The 16,192-nt window shown below is 46.7% G+C and overlaps 1 protein-coding gene across 17 annotated transcripts in view; it reads left to right on the top strand.

Moving 5' to 3' along the window:
* Positions 1-16,192, top strand: part of NEDD4L (NEDD4 like E3 ubiquitin protein ligase) — a 491,133-nt gene that overhangs the window by 361,504 nt on the left and 113,437 nt on the right. For 16 of the 17 annotated variants that reach the window (XM_068251284.1, XM_068251285.1, XM_068251286.1 and 13 more), the window contains 5 exons: positions 470-531; positions 3,945-4,047; positions 6,140-6,306; positions 9,498-9,627; positions 14,451-14,624. In XM_068251284.1, coding sequence (XP_068107385.1) covers positions 470-531; positions 3,945-4,047; positions 6,140-6,306; positions 9,498-9,627; positions 14,451-14,624 — 636 coding nt within the window. The remainder of the gene's footprint in view (positions 1-469; positions 532-3,944; positions 4,048-6,139; positions 6,307-9,497; positions 9,628-14,450; positions 14,625-16,192) is intronic. The other variant, XM_068251274.1, reaches the window with a different exon arrangement.

Here is a 16,192-nt window from a genome sequence, read left to right as displayed (position 1 = left end):
TATGTGGTATGGCTGAGTAGACTGGTAGGGGAGGGGTTACCGCATACAGAGAGCTGGATACAAATGGAAGCAGTGAGAGCAACACTCCTGCAGGTGGAAGAAAGACCACACCCCCATGCCAGTGGAAGCAGTAGGATGTGGGTGGGGCTTGCCAGCCCCAGGGTTTCTTCAGGGCCTTAGCGATTGCAGTGTGAATGGAGCATAACCTGGTCAAATAAAAAAAGGGCTAAATATAATCCAACCTTTCCTTACACGTGAGTTGAGGTTCTGGACGTCCTGAGGAGTCGGGCTGAGGTGGGCAGGGAGTTGAGGGTGTTTGTTTGGCTTGGATATAATGTCTCCTGGCTGATTGAGTTCTGTGATAAGGCCTGTAAAAGAATGCATTCCCTCTGAGAATCTCTTGCACACTGTGCATGGTAAAATATGTACACAGAAAGGTGACGTTAAAAATTAACTTTTCTCTGCTCAGACTGAAGATCCCACGATGGAGCGGCCGTACACATTCAAAGACTTCTTACTGCGACCGAGGAGGTGAGCTGTGCTTTCTGTCCATTGCTAGCTCTGTTTGATATAACGTCTCCATATGATTCATGTAGTTCTGCTTGAGTGGATTGTTACTTTCTTACCCCCCCCCCCCCCGTTAAAGTGACCCTGTCCTCTTAAAGTGGAAAAAGCAAAACAAAGTGTAAAGCTATGTCCTAGAGAGCCTTACAGCTCCACCTACGGTGCTGCTGTAAGGAAAATCCCCTCTTTGTATTTCAGTGAGTTCCACCAAGACACAGGGAGCTAATAATCTACAGCCCTATACTGCATGTGATAATCCCAAGTAATGGGTCCTCCCTGCATGTTACTTCCCCAATTCCTGCTGCAGTCTTGCCTGCATGTTGCTGCCCCACTCCCTGCTGCAGTCCTGCATGTTGCTGTCCCACTCCCTGCTGCAGTCCTGCCTGCATGTTACTGCTCCGCTCCCTGCTGCAGTCCTGCATGTTGCTGTCCCACTCCCTGCTGCAGTCCTGCATGTTGCTGTCCCACTCCCTGCTGCAGTCCTGCCTGCATGTTACTGCTCCGCTCCCTGCTGCAGTCCTGCATGTTGCTGTCCCACTCCCTGCTGCAGTCCTGCATGTTGCTGTCCCACTCCCTGCTGCAGTCCTGCATGTTGCTGTCCCACTCCCTGCTGCAGTCCTGCATGTTGCTGTCCCACTCCCTGCTGCAGTCCTGCATGTTGCTGTCCCACTCCCTGCTGCAGTCCTGCATGTTGCTGTCCCACTCCCTGCTGCAGTCCTGCATGTTGCTGTCCCACTCCCTGCTGCAGTCCTGCCTGCAGGTTGCTGTCCCACTCCCTGCTGCAGTCCTGCCTGCATGTTACTGCTCCGCTCCCTGCTGCAGTCCTGCATGTTGCTGTCCCACTCCCTGCTGCAGTCCTGCATGTTGCTGTCCCACTCCCTGCTGCAGTCCTGCCTGCATGTTACTGCTCCGCTCCCTGCTGCAGTCCTGCATGTTGCTGTCCCACTCCCTGCTGCAGTCCTGCATGTTGCTGTCCCACTCCCTGCTGCAGTCCTGCATGTTGCTGTCCCACTCCCTGCTGCAGTCCTGCATGTTGCTGTCCCACTCCCTGCTGCAGTCCTGCATGTTGCTGTCCCACTCCCTGCTGCAGTCCTGCATGTTGCTGTCCCACTCCCTGCTGCAGTCCTGCATGTTGCTGTCCCACTCCCTGCTGCAGTCCTGCATGTTGCTGTCCCACTCCCTGCTGCAGTCCTGCATGTTGCTGTCCCACTCCCTGCTGCAGTCCTGCCTGCATGTTACTGCTCCGCTCCCTGCTGCAGTCCTGACTGCATGTTACTGCCCCAATTCTTGCTGCAGTCCTGCCTGAATGTTGCTGCCCAACTTCATGCTCCAGTCCTGCCTAAATGTTGCTGCCCCACTCCCTGCTGCAGTCCTGCCTGCATGTTACTGCTCCGCTCCCTGCTGCAGTCCTGCATGTTGCTGTCCCACTCCCTGCTGCAGTCCTGCCTGCATGTTGCTGCCCCACTCCCTGCTGCAGTCCTGCATGTTGCTGCCCCACTCCCTGCTGCAGTCCTGCATGCATGTTACTGCTCCGCTCCCTGCTGCAGTCCTGTCTGCATGTTACTGCCCCAATTCTTGCTCCAGTCCTGCCTGAATGTTGCTGCCCCACTCCCTGCTGCAGTCCTGCCTGAATGTTGCTGCCCCACTCCCTGCTGCAGTCCTGCCTGAATGTTGCTGTCCCACTCCCTGCTGCAGTCCTGCCTGCATGTTACTGCTCCGCTCCCTGCTGCAGTCCTGCATGTTGCTGTCCCACTCCCTGCTGCAGTCCTGCCTGCATGTTACTGCTCCGCTCCCTGCTGCAGTCCTATCTATGTTCCCCCAATTCCTTCTTCAGTCCTCCCTGTATGTTACTGCATCTCTCCTTGTAGTAGTCCTGCCTGCATATTGCTGTCCAGCTCCCTGCTGCAGTCCTGCCTGATTTTTACTGCCCCTCTCCCTGCTGCAGTCCTGTCTACATGTTACTGCCCTGTTGTGGCCCTGCCTGCATGTTACTGCCCAACCTCCTGCTGCGATTTTTTACACAAGAAAAACATACCTCACACCAAAATGAGGTATCCTGCAAGTACTGTGCTAATCGCACAGAGGTGATCTTACTGTAAGCAGGCACGTGGCAGAGGATATGTGGACTAGGGGAACAGGCATTTTGTACTTTTTGCAAAAAAGAGAGCATTTGTTTTTTTTTGTTGTTTAGTTTTATTTTTGATTGTATTTTTGTTACAGAAATGTAAAAGCTTAAGGCCTGTACACACGCCGTACTAAAGGCAACGACGGTCCGTCGTCACCTCACACTGGACGGGTTTTCAGCAGACAGTCCGGCGTGTGTACAGTCTGTCGGCGGACTGATAATACTGTTTCTGAGCGATCTAAAGGCTCATACACACATCAGACCATAGTCTTTTGAAAATGAAAGATCACAGACCAATTTTACCCCCTTCCATGTAGTATGAGAGCCATACCTACACAGTCTATTCTATTGAGCTGAACTCCCCATCAGACAGAAATCTTTGCAAGATGCTGCGCACACAGATGCTGTACACATTCAAAAGATCAGTATCTGCAAAAGATCCGTTCCCGCAAAAGATCCGTTCCTGCAAAATGCATTCATAGTCTGATATCTGCAGATCATCATACACACCTTGTTTAACAGACATTCATCTGCAGATCAGATCCACCAGGATGGATTTTCAGATCTGCAGATGATTGTCTGATCTGCAGATGAATGTCAGTTAAACAAGGTGTGTATGAGGATCTGCAGATCTCATAGACTATGAATGCATTTTGCAGGAACGGATCTTTGGCAGGAACAGATCTTTTGCAGATACTGATCTTTTGTGTCTGTACAGCATCTGTGTGTGCAGCATCTTGCAAAGATTTGTATCTGATGGGGAGTTCAGCTCCATAGAATAGACTGTGAAGGTATGGCTCTCACACTACATGAAAGGGGGTAAAATTGGTCTGTGATCTTTCATTTTCAAAAGACTATGGTCTGATGTGTGTATGTGGCCTACGTTTAGAATTCTGCTGTACTAAATGCATGTTTGGCCAGATAGAGCATCAAACTAAACCCATAAGGGAGCTAACAAAATACATCCATGTGCACCATACACACACACACAAACCAGCATGAGCTGTATGTATGCTGACAATGGTCACAGGGAAAGGGGGAGAGCACTGGATTAAACCCTGGCCAAAAGGTTTAAAACAAGAAAACACAGAATCCAGGCTCATCACCTCAAGTTAGGCCATTTAAATAAGGGAGGTGCCAAAGGGGTGTGGCCAACAAAACCACAAAATCAGTTAACTCATTAAACACTCACATGCAAATAAATCATCCAGGAACAGAATACTGAAATAAACCCTCCTGTGTTTTTGTTTTCTAGCCATAAATCTCGGGTTAAGGGCTTCCTGAGATTAAAAATGGCTTACTTGCCAAAGAACGGCGGACAAGAGGAAGAAACGCAAGAGCAAAGAGAAGAAGCAGAGGTAACAGTGAGATGACTGTTTCAAAGTAAAAAATGACTGATGCATAACATGAGTTAACCTGCCTGACGGTATGGACAAGCTCAGCTCGTCCATTACCGCCGGAGGCTGCCGCTCAGACCCTGCTGGGCCAATTTTGATCAAATAAAAAGGAGCACACGCAGCCGGCACTTTGCCAGCCGCGTGTGCTACCTGATCGCCGCCGCAGTGCGGCGATGCGCCGCGTGCAGCGGCGAAAGAGGGTCCCCCCAGGCCGCCCGAGCCCAGCGCAGCCGGACCAAACCGTTCCGGCCAGCGCTAAGGGCTGGATCGGAGTCGGCTGACGTCCATGACGTTACTCCGCTTGCCGCCATGGCGACGAGGAAAGCATAACAAGAAGGGCTGCTCATCGCGGCCTTTCTTGTTACTTCTGATCGCCAGAGGCGATCAGAATTACGCATTAGGAGCGCCCTCTAGTGGGCATTCATGCAGCCAACTTTCAGTTGGCTGCATGCAATAGTTTTTCTTAATAGATCTTAATAGAACGCCAGGCAGGTTAAAGGACAACTGAAGCAAGAGGGATATGGAGGCTGCCATATTTATTTCCTTTTAAGCAATACCAGTTGCCTGGCTGTCCTGCTGATCCTCTGCCTCTAATACTTTCAGCCATTGACCATGAACAAGCATGCAGCAGATCAGATGTTTCTGACATTGTCAGATCTGACAGATTAGATTCATGCTTGTTTCTGGCATTATTCAAACACTATTGCATTCTAATAGATCAGCAGGATTATTCAAACACTATTGCATTCTAATAGATCAGCAGGACTGTCAGGCAACTGGTATTGTATAAAAGGAAATAAATATGGCAGCCTCCATATATTTCTCACTTCAGTTGTCCTTTAAGCTATGTACCCACCTGGCGATTTTTACACATCATTGCCAGGTGGGTTCAGGCGCACGATTGCGAACGTCACATAGCGTCGCGTGATGGCCAAAGACTGACACGGCGGCAGATCCCCAATGACACCGTGCAAAGTACTGCAATCGCTGGAAGTCTTGCTCGTGCCGCTGCGTACGTTGCGTGACCTCGTGCTTAACCCACCATCAGGAAGAGGTGTCGCTAGCGACCGTCGTCAAAGGGACGTCACAGAACCAGTCGAGCGGTGAGTACGCAGCTTTATAAGATTGTACACTGTGACCTATAGATGTACCTATGCAGTTTAGTTCACTTTAGTGCAACATTGTTCTCACTCTTGTATGCAAAGCCACAGAATCTGTTTGCAGTGCTTGCAGAGGATTGCAGATGCACATAGCAATAGGGTATTTAGAGCATGTGCAGAAAGCTGTATGAGGGATGGTCAATAAAATGCAAATAATCCTGAGTTGATGCAAATTTTCATGCTAACTTTGAGAGTTTACACTCATTGGAAATTGACCTATCTGATTGGTCTATCTCCACGCTGCATACAATAACCATAACATTTGCATCGACTTTGAATTATTTGTATTTTTACCGAGCATCCCTACTGCAAAATGTCATTTTTGTATGTCCTCATTCCCTGAAATATTTAAGTGGCAGCCAACATGTTGCGTTTTTTTCTCTTTTTTATTTAATTTTTTTTTTGTGCTGTGGGGGGTTATTAAATCTGTCCCCTTAGCACTGGTAGGTTATGAACAGATGGGTAAAGGCTAAGCGGGGTCATCCACAAGGCAACCAAGGCAGGTGCCTGTGGCCTAGTGGATGTCAGGGGGCCCCACTGTCACTTTCTCTGACCTGTCTCATATTATCAAAAGGACCCCAAGGAGGAGACCATACCTTGCCTAGGGTTTTATTTCATCTTAATCCATCTCTGGGTAGAAGTAGCCAGAACAGCAGTCAGTAGGAGACCTAGCCTGGGGACCTGACAGTTTGGCCATTTTATAGCCTTCTACACCCTTTCATCTGCACGGTAATTTTTTTGGAGCCGTGCCCGAATAGCCTCTCTTGTTTCCAGGTGACCCTGGCTCCCGTACACTAACAATAGGTGACATATGGACACGTCCGTGCCCCCTTTTGAACTTGAAGAAATGCCTTTTAGTGAATGATGGCTAATTCTCTCCTCTGACTTTTCAGCAGACCTGGGATGTTGTGGATTCCAACGACTCTACCTCTTCACACCAGCAAGAGCTGCCAGCCCCGCCTATGCCCCCAGGATGGGAGGAAAAAGTGGACAACCTTGGGCGCACGTACTACGTCAATCACAACAACAGAACCACCCAGTGGCACCGGCCAAGCCTCATGTATGTGTGATCTCAGAAGTCTACTTCAAAGCCCCTATCTGTGTCAATCAAATATATTTAGTTCATGTAAATAAGACCTTCCAGCATGTGGTGAACTTTGCATATGTGAACGCGATCCTACGGTAGGTCTCTGCCTACTTATCTCACATTATGGTTGCAGACAAGGCAGCCTGACTACCTCAGCAGCCTACCTTCTGGCAAAATTGGGTTTCTACAGACTCCCAGCAATCACCTTAGTTGCAGAAGTATCCTACTATAAACTCATCTGACGGCACCCTTCCCCATGTGACCGCTGCTTAGCCTCGGTATTGGTGCAGAGACCAGGCGATGGTATCATGGTCCTGGGAGGAAGTGGTGGGGGTGTGGCACAAGGATGAAGGGGTGTGGCTGGACGTCTGAACCAGGAAGTCCCAAAACATTTATGTAGGCTCAGCAGAACCTAGTTAGCAGTAGCAGCGTGCTGTCTTGCCAACATGTTGTGATCCTCAACTGGATTTTTTTACTTACTGAAAAGCAAACACAGACAAACTGGGACAACTTATTTTAAGTGCTTTTTTTGTACCTGTTAAGACTTTGAAGATATATTAAAGTAAAAACCTCTCAGATTGACGGATCAATATATGATTTTTAACATTAACATTTTTTAGTTCAGCACTGCTCATAATCTATCCTTTTCTCGATTTGAAAGCAGATTTGACGTGCTGGACATTATCCATTGACAAGAAATTTCCAGTCGATCTGATGGGAATATTACATGCAATTATGTATAAGCCTTCAAGAGAAAGGGTTTAATAGATCAAGACTGGTATCCAAGTGTGGGTTTATAATGTCTTTTAGAGCACAGAGGACGTTTTGAGTTCAGGTCTGCTTTAAAGATAAGCAACAGCATAATAACCTTTAAAGAAAAAAACATTTGTTACAACTTACAGCTTTCCTGCAATACATTTGCAGTGTATGGCTGATATTGTAGTACTTCCCACAAGAAACTCTGAGGACCGTGGTACTTCTGGCAGTTTCCTGTCTGTGAACCTTGTTGCATTGTGGGAAATAGCTGTTTACAGCTGTTTTCAACTGCCAAAAAAGCAAGCAGCAGCTACATCACCTGTCAGCAGTAGAAATGTCACCATGTAATAAATGTCAGAATGTAAATCAGAGAGAGGAAAGCTTTTACAATGGGCAGACACTGACTAAATCATTTATACATAATTATTGTAAAAATGAAGCACTTTTTTTATTAAATTATTTCACTGGAGTTCCTCTTTATGCACAGCTGTTTTATAAAGTCAGTGAATTGCGGCCGTTGCTAGTGTTCTAATGAAGCAGTCTTACGGCTTGCAGCTGTGCATTGCGAGGAGTGTTCCCCCTGCCCCCCCCCCCCCCCCCAAAGACATTAGTATCCTGACGCAGTCGCATCGTCCGGAGACGTTGTGAATAATGAGAGGGAAAATGTATTCCGTGAAAGCGGCTTATTGAGACAATGTGCAAGGCTAAAATATGGAAACCTATTCCTCCCTTGACAGCCCATTTCAGGGTGTGTTACTAGTAACATATTTACGGCCTCAGGCAGCCAGTTATTTCAATTTTTAATAATTCACAAGCCCAACGGTGTCATAGCGGCTTGTGGCATTTTAAAAAGTGAATTACATGCGTGTCATGCTTGTAGAGCATAGTTTTGGCCTGTAGGAGAATGGGCGAGTCTATGGCTGGCTTAAATGACAACGGAAGTGAGAGGGATATAGAGGCTGCCATATTTATTTCCTTTTAAACAATACCAGTTGCCTGGCTGTCCTGCTGATCTATTTGACTACAGCAGTGTCTTAATCACACCAGAGACAAGCATGCAGCTAATTCAGATCTGACAATAGTGTCAAACACCTGATCTGCTGCATGCTTGCTCAGGGGCTATGGCTGAAAGTGTTAGAGGCAGAGGATCAGCAGGACAGCCAGGCAACTGGTATTGCTGTAATGCAGGGGTCTCAAGCTCGCGGGCCGTTTGCGGCCCTCGATACAATATTTTGGGGCCCTCGCTGGCAAAAGCTTCCTTATAGTTCGCTTCAGTGCTCCCAAGTAATCCGCCGCTAAACGAGGGCTGCAGAGCCCCCAAATCTCCCGGTGGGCAATCCGCCGGCATTTCCTGGAAGGGGCAGAGATTTCAGCTTCAGCTCTGCCCCTCCTGACGTCAATCGCCACCTCTCCCCGCCCCTCTCTGTGAAGGAAGAGTGAGAGGGGCAGGCAGAGGCGGCGATTCCTTATGCGGCCCAGCCTCATCCTGACTTTGCCTCCTGCGGCCCCCAGGTAAATTGAGTTTGAGACCCCTGCTGTAATGGAAATAAATATGGCAGCCTTCTTGGCCCTCTTGCTACAGTTGTACTTTAAGGCAGGGAGTACGCCTGTCTCTGCCATATTGTGGTGGTTTTCCAGTGCTCTTAAAGAAAACCTAAACTGAAAATTAAAAGTCAAAATAAACATACACAAGTCATACTTTCCTCCCGTGTAGTCTACTACTCACTCTCTTTCTCCTCTCCCATGTCGTATTTGTCCGCTGTGATCAAGGGAATTCTCTGTCCTCCATTTTGAAAATGGCCATTACCCCATAACAGCTTTCGGATCAGCACACTATTAAAGAGAACCTGAACTGAAAATAAAAAGTCAAAATAACCATACACAGGTCATACTTACCTCCAGTGTAATCTACTCATCAATCGCTTTCTCCTCTCCTGCGTCCTGTTTGTCCACTATGATCAATGGAATTTTCCGTCCTCCATTTTAAAAATGGCCACTACCCCATAACCGCTTCCTGGTCAGCACACTGTTAAACTGTAATATCACCCACTTGAGCCATAGGGAAACATGGACATTACCTTGCACATACAGTTGTAACTGACAGTTGCTAATCTATAACTGACAGCAACTGGTATATTTCAGTTCTGACAAAATGTTGTCAGAACTGGAAGGGATTGCTGTAAGAATAAAATGGTGAGCTTCTGAGAGGAACTGATGGCAAGGTAACTATGTAATGTTCATTTGAAGTTGCCTCGTGTTTTTTTTTTGAATAATTTTACTTAGCACAGGTTCCCTTTAATCCCCTTTTTCCAGGTGAAACGTTTTGATTTTTTTTTTTTTTTACTATTTTGCTACAATGTGTACATTGCATTTCTGATGTTCTGCCTTCTTGTTTTGCCCTTCCCTAGAGATGTGGCGTCGGAGTCGGATAACAATATCAGGCACATACAGCAGGAGGCGCACAGAGTGTTCCGATCGCGAAGACACATCAGTGAAGATCTAGAGCCGGAGCACATAGAAGGCGGAGATGCACCAGAGGTGGGTGGAGCTAAATGTATAACCGCATTTATGATAGTAGGTCACTGGTTGCCATCATAAATCAGGTCCGTGACAGAACTCTGCAGCGTCGTCAAGCCAGGCAGATATCGGACTCCACCTCCTTCCTGTGACCTGATGGATCTCCCAGCATTCTTCAGCATTAGTAGAGGAAGGTACTGGAGACAATCTGTGGTATACAGCTTGGAATTGCGCCAATTGAGTGCACATCCTACAATAAGGGTATAAGAGGCACCCTGGTGTAATAAAAGCATCTAAAAACAGTTTAAAAACGGGAAATAAATTTGAGGTAGCTTACCTCAGTGACGAAAAAATCTTTGTATTTTACAAAGGTTTTTATTAGTAGCACAGGCAATGCGTTTCGCGGGTCAGAGCCCGCTTCCTCAGGCCAATAACAGTGCCAAACTAAATGACAGATTCAGCAAAGGAGTGCACATCCTAGTTATTTTGATTGGCCCAATTCCAGCTTAATAATTTGTATTACATTTTCATGCCAACTGGGATATCAATGACCGATTTCACATCGGGTGTGGGGGGTGTTATGCACTATACACACACCCTGCTGCTCTGACGAAGCCCTGTATGGGCGAAACGTGTTAGAGTTGTTTGTTGAGCACTTAAGTAGCCATTTGTCACTGTCCTTTTTGAACTAGTGTGTCTATTCTAATAACCTATACGAAGGTAGATTCTGGGGAACTTTGGCTTGAATACGTCTATGGTATAGATACTAGCTGTTTGGCACACTTGCTCAATTAAAGATCCATCCCTCTGGGTTAGACATGCATACCTTACTTGACTACCTATACTAGCCACTAAGACCTATGTTGTGCGGTTTCCCATACAGGTTTCCTCCATGGGTGTGTATTTTAAACTACACTTTCTCCCGGTACTGGTGCTTTATCTGTGGTCCTGTCTTGTAGTGGTTCTCACCACGGGACCCCGGCCCAGGTTTTACGACAGCTGGAGAGCCCTGGACAGCCTGCGTGATTCTGAAAGCATCGCTTAATTATTCTAAAAATTGTTTTAGGTGGTAGAACCTTTGCCTGTGTCATATCCGATCCAGTGTGAGAAATGGTAATACGCCAGCAGTTGTAGAAATACTCCCATTTATTTATTACAATCTATTCCTAGTATTTGTTCCTAAAGGCCTGTACCTGCCTCGCAATTCTTCAGACCATTCTCCTGACGTTTATTTATTTATTTATTTATTTTTGAGCGATCGTTTACGTGACCTCGGGACGTGGGTACAAGCGCATGATCACGCAAACATCGCTTAGCGTCGCACAGCGATAATGAGTCACGGTGGACCTGATCTTTGCCCCGGAATCGTCTGGGATCTTAAAGTATCGCGATTGCTTGAGGTCTCTTTGCGCCCGTCATGTAACGTTGCGCATACTCACCAGTATAGCTCCCAACTGTCCCTCTTTGGGAGCCTTGTCCCTCTTTCCTCCTCATTTGTCCCTCTTTCAGGCCTTTGTCCCTCTTTCTATGTAAACCTATATATTTCTCTACTAAAAAATGTTTGATTCTAAACCTTATTCTCATCCTTTAAATTGATATATTACTCATTTTAAAATGTTAAAAGGAAGGAAAATGAACCAGGATAGAAAGGACCAGTGTGGTTTGAAATATAAAACATATTTTCCTTATGAAATCTTTATGGTATGTGTGACGGGGGTGTGGTCATGGGTGTGGCAGGGGCGTGGCTTAAGTCTCCCTCTTTCTCATCTCAAAAAGTTGGGAGGTATGCAAAGGCCGGAAGATGGATCGGCGGAGTGCTTGTCGTCAGGGAGACGTCGCTTGATCCATCTCCCTGCATCACAAGGTGAGTAATTAGCATAACAGTTCACTGTGGCTGTGTGTATCCTGCTCCAATTGCACAGCCACCATTTCACTCACTAGTGAGCCATCATTACGGTCATCTGATGTGACACAGATGGATGATGCAATTTCTAGCCACCTAATAGCAAACGCCATTACTTTCTGAAATCTTATCACAGGCTGGCAGGTGATCTCTGCGGAATGTTTGTGCACCAGCCAGTACAAAAGATCTCTGGTCTCCTGAAATCCTCTGAGAGGAGGAGAATTCTGCATAATAAACAGCCTAGGTTAAACCTCAGTAGGAGGGCAATACCAATATACCCTAATCTATAGCTATAGGGTGAGTTTCTGAAGCTGAAACCAGGATATAAAGGTGGGTATCTTGAATCATTTACTGCATTCTACTGTATGTCGCTATGGTTCCTCTATAAAGGTTCCAGTCCATGTTTGTTGTTGCCCCTGGGCTCTGTGATCTTAGTAAATCGGGCCTTTGTGGTTTGATCCGTGTTCTGGCATGTCAGGTCCCACGCTGGCATGTATTAAATCCACTTAGAGCCTCTGAGTCCTTGCCTGATGCTTTGTTTACTGCCTGCAATATCACTTAGAGGTTATTATACAGCGGGGCGGCGAGGTGCAAGCCAGTCCTCTGCATACAAAACACCCTCGCTCCCATTCTCCAGTACACAGAGGGGCGTTCAGGGAGGGGATGGCATGAGCAGGAACTGCAAGGATGGGTAACTGGTGACCTTCCTTATCTACTACTCCTGGCTGAGGACATGTGTGACAAACATACATGGATTACAAGATAGAAAGTGACAACAGAGTGTAGATTAAGTATATGTTCATACACATAGCTCTCAACTGTCCCTCCTTTGGAGGGCCAGTCCCTCTTTGGGAGCCCAGTCCCCCTGTCCCTCTTCCTCCCTCATTTGTCCCTCTTTCTATGTAAATACATATATTTATTCTACTAAAAAAAAGTGTTGATTGACTCTAAACTTTATTCCCTTCCTTTAAATTGATATTACTAATTTTAAAATGTTAATATGAAGGAAAATTAACCACGATAGAAAGGACCAGTGTGCTTTGAATTATAAAACATGATCAGGGGTGTGGTTTAAGTGTCCCTATTTCTCATCTCAAAAAGTTGGGAGGTATGTATACATTTTTTTTTTTTTTTACTTTTCTTTTTGGTACCCCTGAAAAATGCTCTTTTTAGCAACAAGCCTCCTTTTTCTTGGCATCCAGGCACAATACTGCCCCTCCATTTCCTGTTATCCAGGCACAGTGCTGCCCCTCCATTTCCTGTTATCCAGGCACAGTGCTGCCCCTCCTTCTCTTGGTATCCAGGCACGGTACTGTCCCTCCTTCTCTTGGTATCCAGGCACAGTACTGCCCCTCCTTCTCTTGGTATCCAGGCACAGTACTGCCCCTCCTTCTCTTGGTATTCAGGCGCGGTACTGCCCCTCCTTCTCTTGGTATTCAGGCGCGGTACTGCCCCTCCTTCTCTTGGTATCCAGGCACAGTACTGCCCCTCCTATTTCTCTTGGTATCTAGGCACAGTCCTGCCCTTCCTTCTCCCCCACTGCATATCTGCTTCAGTAAACCACCTGCACCATTGGTACATTAAGTTGATATAATCAAATTCTTTCAGCTCAGTCTACTAGTTTTTGGCCAGCACTAATCTGACTGCACCAACATTGTACTTTTCTGACCCTACTGAAGAGGGAAGGTCAGCCTGATAACTGGCAATAACAAGGACCCAGAAAAGCAGCTAGCCCCCTTCATTACGTTTAAGCAGCGTACTGCGGTCCCTTTGTGGGGCAGGCAGGCCAAGGGGGTCCATATTCCCCGTTTTTTGGAGACCATTGAAGGCAGAGGCTTGCAGCCTTTTCTACACATACGAGTCTGAATAGTCAGAGCGTCATGATGTCACTTAAAATGCAGAATTCCAGCGTCATGCTCTGGGGCTCAGTGGATAAATGTGGCCACAGCAAAAACAATGACACAGCAAGACATGCTACATAGCTTCGCTTAGAATTCAAGTGTCGTCTTCTTGTGACCTTGAGCAAGTTGGTAAGCCTCGCTGCCCGGTCTCCTAAAATAGATGGTAAGCTTGTCTGGACAGATATAGCACTGAGCAGAGTTTGATAAACAGGGATGCTGGCCAAAATGGAGAAGTGTAAGGAACCGGTCAGGATTTTATTGCGGTCTGTGGTTAGTTTGAACAGATTTCCCCTCTAGTCCGTGTCATTGAAAAAGTGTGCAATTTCTTATGAAAAAGATATAAAATAAATTGTCCTGTGTCTCTGCAAATCTTCATTACGTCACTTAGTAAAGGGGGTGTAAAAAGCATTCATATACTGCTTATTTGTGTTGGTCAGGACATGCCCTGTTTCCCAAAAAATAAGGCCTAGCTGTAATTTCGAACATGCTTGAAATATAAGCCCTCCCTCTAAGGTAAGCCCTAGTGAAGGAAGAGCCAGGCAAGCATGGACAGAGTGGTGCTGTGCTAACTGGTGTCAGTGGTCTTGCGGGCAGGACCACGGCACAGCCATTGGGCCAATCACTGCACTCTATCAGTAGCAATGACCTATCAGATGTCACTGCTACTGATCGAGTGCAGTTATTGGCCCAATGATGGTGCTGTGTTCCAGCCTACGAGAGCATCTGCACCAGTTAGCAAAAGGAGCACTGGGCGGCTGTATTTGGCCGTTTTGGGCACCCCCTCCTGATTGATGTGTGCCAAAGCTTTTTGTAGTGTGGAATATAAAACTTCCCTGTCTTATTTTCGGGGAGACGTGGTAGTTCTGAATTCACCCCAACACTTGACTTCAGCACTGAACCTGCGGACAGGGGTCAGTGGGAGGTCACTAACTTGAGCTTCACAGTGCATTTCAGAGGAGAAATACTTTGCCTACAACTTTTGATTTCAACTATTTAATTAGCTGTTAGACCAGAAATTAAACTATTTTTCTTTTTTCTAGCCTTGGGAGACCATTTCAGAGGAACTGAATGTAAGCACTGAGCCACTGAACACCTCTCTGCCACCGCCGGGGTCTCCAGGAACTCGACCAAGTGCCCTGGAACTATCTGAGGAGCTTAACCGGCGACTACAGATAAACTCCGAGTCCAACGGGGAACAGTTCAGCTCCCTGATTGTAAGTACTGGAACTGCCCTTGTTGCCTTTTCTTCTCTGTACAGCGACTACCTAACCTACAATTAGCTCTGTGTCAACACATTATCCCTAATTAGAAATCTGGGGGTTCAACTTTGAGGACTTGCCCTGCTGTGTCTCAGAAGCTCTTCCTTTTCAGTCAGTTCATTTCCACTAGCCTAATTTATTTAATAGATGAAACAAAATAAAACTCTTAATTTTAAACACCCCCAAAAAATCTAAGCCTTACCCCAATCCTTCCACACTGGCCCACATCCCCTTACCCTATTTGGATAAACCAATTGCTTTTGGTAAATTCCCCAAGGTCCGGGATGCAGAAGCAACTGAAGCCAAGTGATTGTCATGACACCCAGGCAATTTCCCGCCATTATCCCTTCCGAGAACGTGTTCTCCTTATACCTTCCATACCTGAAGTGAGAGAGATATGTAGGCTGACCTATTTAAATGATATCCAAGGCAGATTAAATATACTAGCTGTACTTACCTGGGGCTTCTTCCAGACCCTAGTGATCACTCTGTCACTCGCTGCAGCCTTGGTCTTCACTTCACTCACCGTAGTATCACAGAGGCACCTGATGACACCAATGCACGCCCGTGCATGAGAAGACTCCTCCCCCAGGTCTGCGGGGAGGGACAGAGTGACCACTAGGGGCTGGAAGAAGCCCCAGATAAGCCAGTTTATTTATTTTGCCTCAGATATCCTTTGATTAATTTTAAACAATGCACATTACCTGGCTGTCCTGTTAATCCTCTGCCAAGAATACTTTAAGCTGTAGACCCTGAACAAGCATGCAGATCAGATGTTTCTGACAAAAATCTGACAAGGTTAGCCGCATGCTTGTTTCAGTGTGTGATTCAGACACTACTGCAGGCAAATAGATCAACAGGGCTGCCAGGCCACTGGTATTGTTTAAAAGGAAATAAAAATGGCAGCCTCCATATCCCTCTCACTTCAGGTTCCTTTTAAGCAGTTATCAGGGAATTAGATGCAGCCTTGCGAACTGTGTAACTGTTGAGGAATTTTCATGGTCAGTGACTTATTGGTCAGTGAGTCATGAATAATTCGAGCTTGCATGCAAATCGTATGCAGATTGGAATCAGGCCAATCAAAATCCACTTCCTCACCATTTTTTTTTTCCTTCACTGGCCCGATTCAAGCTGCAGGACCCGCCTTAAGGGCATCACAGTGAATCTGGGGCTCAGCAAACCGTGCCACACATTAGCTGCCCATTAATGTGATAAGGTGGCGGGAGGCTTATCCAGGAGTTAACTTAGTCAGTTAGTGGTTAAAGTGAACCTGGGATGAATGTGGGTAGAAAAGGATTTTTACTTACGTGGAGCTCCTTTCAGCCCACTGTGGTCACTCCGCTCCCTCTATACCAGGAATGTCAAACCGGTCCTTCGAGGGCCAAGATCCTCACACATTGACACAGCTCAAACTAATTGATGGGTCTGAATCAGGAAAGGTGTGGTCCGTCAGGTAGAACACATTCCTCACTTTCTCAGTCCATCCTAAACACTGGCATGGATCTGGCCCTCCAGGCCTGGAG

This window comes from Hyperolius riggenbachi, chromosome 1 (assembly GCF_040937935.1).
Source record: "Hyperolius riggenbachi isolate aHypRig1 chromosome 1, aHypRig1.pri, whole genome shotgun sequence".
NCBI lineage: Eukaryota > Metazoa > Chordata > Amphibia > Anura > Hyperoliidae > Hyperolius > Hyperolius riggenbachi.
The sequence above is the reverse complement of the archived record's forward strand: the minus strand, read 5'-3'. Positions and strand labels throughout refer to the sequence as shown.